Raw genomic sequence first — 3,057 nt, forward strand, 5'->3', positions numbered from 1 at the left:
CCTCAAATCCCCCCCCCAAAATTCTGGGAAACCCATCTTGACTGAATTTCACCCACCCACCCATTCCTTCCCCCGCCACCAAATTATCTGCAGGGTGTTGAGCTGATGTTCCTGCTGCTCAAGGCTAAGAAGGCCTCGCGATACGGCGCCATCAAGGCCTTGGACTTCGCCTGCACCCTGTGGGTGCCCCCCTGCTGCCCTCCTCCTGCCTTCCTCCCCTGCAGCCCCGCCCCACCGCGCCGGCCCCGCCGCACCGCGCCTGCCGGCCTGCAAACTGTGCCCGCGCTAGCCCTGGGCCGCCTCGCCCGGTTCCTCCGGCATGCCCACCCCCCAGCCATATCAGTGAGCGAATTCTTACACCCAGCCAAGAGCCCGGCATGCAGTCGCGCAAGCACACCACACCGAGGCACGACCTCTGGGCGCCCTCACTGCCTGCCCTGCCCTCCACCTCCTGCGCGTTCCCGGCAGCTGCCCGCCGGCCTGTGACAGGCTGGTGGAGGTGGGCGGCCTGGCCCCGCTTTTTGCCCTGTTCATGGGGAGGACCAAGGTGAGGCGCTTTCTTGATAGTTTGTCAGCGTAATGCAGAATCGGTTTCCCAATGCCAAGCAGGATGGCTGGGTGATATTGCAGGGGCGATGCAGCCGTCGCTCTTTCATAGCCCCCTTCAGGGTCTTCGGCGCCGCCGTGGCCACCGCCGCCAACACCGACGCTGGACTGTTCCCCCGGCCTGGGTTGTTGCCGCGTGGCTGCCTTCAGCGCCGCGGTCGACGACGTGCCCGCTCGAGCGGCTGCAGCGCCACCGCTGGCGACTGCCTTTGTGATCGAACAATGCTGCGCTGCCGCTCGTTGCCATGGCGGTTCCTTGACGCCCCCAGCAGGCGCCGACCGGCTGCACCGCTGACGTCACCGCGTCGCCTCGCCCGCAGGTCAAGGGCCCGAAGGGCGATAAGGCGGGCAAGGACGTGGCGCGGGAGATGGAGGAGCGATCCGTCAGCCTCATCAGCAGCCTGCTGCAGGTTTGGGGCGGGATTGGGGGCCCGCCATTCGCGGCTGCGGCAAAGCTGTCGAGCCGCCTGCGGGTCGCGGCTCCCGTTGTGACTTCTGGTTTGCTGCATGCGACTACGGCGGGAGGGGTCCACAGGCGCCAGCGATCGGTCCTCGACCATACGACAAATCAGTGGAATACAGCCGGGCATGGGTCGGCGGCCGCCCTGCTTTAGGCCCTTTGGGATTCCAAGGCCAAGCCCTGGTGACCCGACCCCTTCCAACGCGTTCAAGCCTGCGGCGTCCAGAAAGCGCGCCCTCCTGACAAATCATATCCTCTGCAGCACGTGACCAAGGCGGGCCTGCGGGACCGCGTGGCGGCCAAGTTTGTGGAGTCTGAGTTTGAGAAGGCCGACATGCTGGTCGAGGTCATGTTCAGGTGAAAGGCCCAGTCCGCCAGGCTGAAGCCAGCCACCAAACACATCACATTGCAGCACGTTATCCCAGCAGCAAGGGGAAAACCCTGGCTCCACGTGGGGTTGGGGGTAGCGCCCCCAACCAAGAGCAGTGGCCGGGTCCGACGCCTTGCTTTGGGCGCAAGGGTCGGGGGCTCGATCCACCAGGCTGAATCCAGCCGCTTGCAGGGGTTGCCAGCCGGCGCCTTGCGGCCGCACTTGTGATCCGCCGACCGCGCGGCCCACCCACCCAACCCACGTGCGGCCCAGCGAGCGCATGTGCATGCACCTGCAAGCCTCTACGCTCTCTGCCTCCCGTCCTCACGGCGGCCCTGAACCTCTCGACGGCCGGCTCCCCTCCCTTGGCCAACAGCCTCCACCCGCCGCCACCGCCGCCGCCGCAGCCCCTTTGACACCCTCTCTCACACACACCTGCACACACACACCTGCACACACACACCTGCACACACACACGCACGCACACACACACGCACACACACCGTCCCGCCTCGCCCCCCTGGCAGGTACGAGGAGCGCGTGGCTGCGGTGGAGGCGCGCCTGGCGCCCCAGTTTGAGGCCGGGGAGCTGGACGAGGGGGACGTGGTGTCAGAGCAGCTGGAGGCGGGGCTGTTCACGCTGCAGGTGGGTGTGGGTGTAGGGGCGGCGCGCGTGGCGCTGCATGATCACAGAGGTGTGTACACTTCTGGATGGACACACTTTTTGCCGCCGCTGCGTCTGCGTATGTATGCTCGTGCACACACACACGCACACACACGCACACGCACACGCGCGTGCGCGTGCACAGACATGCCCAGTGCTCACCCGGACACACTACAACACACGGGTGCCTGTGCACGCATGCTTGCAAAGCACACCAATGCACCAGCACGCCTCACCCCCTCCCACCACCCTACGCCCCTCCACCGCGCGCGCACACACACACACACACATTCACAGGGCTGTGTGGTAATCTCCGCGGGCCTGTGGGCGTCCGGCGACCCCGGGCTGCGCAAGCGGCTGCTGGCGCTGCTGCACCAGAGGGGGCGCTCCCTTGACATGATACGGTGTGGGGGTCGGGGTCTCGGATGCGGGACGCCGAGTTTGTTTTCTTCTGTAGCTTCTGTCATAACGTAAGCTGCGGGGTGCACATGTGTGTGTCTGTGAGTTTGTAACGTGTGTAATTGTGTATGTGTTTGTTTACACGAGCGCGCTTGTTCGTGCGCCCCATGCGTGGACGACGCGTGTGTGTTGCCGTTCCTGCAGGGGCATTAGTCAAGCCCAGCAAAACAATCAGCTGGTGGCCGCTTCTGCGACAAGCGGCGACCCTCTATTTCACATGCCAATCTGGCCACCTCAACCGCCAACATGACCGCTGATTCGACGCTGTAACCGCCTCAACCGCCAACCAGGGAGTACCTCTACGATTACTACGTGGGCCTGGAGGGCGGCGGCGGGGGCGCTGACAAGGACGGCGGCGCCAAGGGCCCCGACGCGGCGGCCGCCGTCGCCGACGGCTCGGCGCGGCAGCGGCGGCGGCTGGCGGCGTTCTTGGCGGCGGTGGGAATCGACGCGGAGGAGGCGGAGGCGGAGCGGCGGCGGCGGCGGGGCGAGGTGGGTG

The 3,057-nt window shown here is 66.1% G+C and overlaps 1 protein-coding gene across 1 annotated transcript in view; it reads left to right on the forward strand.

Moving 5' to 3' along the window:
- MNEG_14390 (Beta-catenin-like protein 1) overlaps positions 1–2,711 on the forward strand; it is a gene marked incomplete at both ends in the record, with an annotated part of 4,778 nt that extends 2,067 nt beyond the window's left edge. Inside the window, 6 exons of the mRNA XM_014037138.1 lie at positions 94–179; positions 490–547; positions 927–1,016; positions 1,329–1,423; positions 1,964–2,081; positions 2,703–2,711. Of these exons, the coding sequence (XP_013892592.1) occupies positions 94–179; positions 490–547; positions 927–1,016; positions 1,329–1,423; positions 1,964–2,081; positions 2,703–2,711 (456 nt within the window). The remainder of the gene's footprint in view (positions 1–93; positions 180–489; positions 548–926; positions 1,017–1,328; positions 1,424–1,963; positions 2,082–2,702) is intronic.
- Positions 2,712–3,057: the final 346 nt, after the last annotated feature.

This window comes from Monoraphidium neglectum, assembly GCF_000611645.1.
Source record: "Monoraphidium neglectum strain SAG 48.87 unplaced genomic scaffold scaffold04451, whole genome shotgun sequence".
NCBI classification, from domain to species: domain Eukaryota; kingdom Viridiplantae; phylum Chlorophyta; class Chlorophyceae; order Sphaeropleales; family Selenastraceae; genus Monoraphidium; species Monoraphidium neglectum.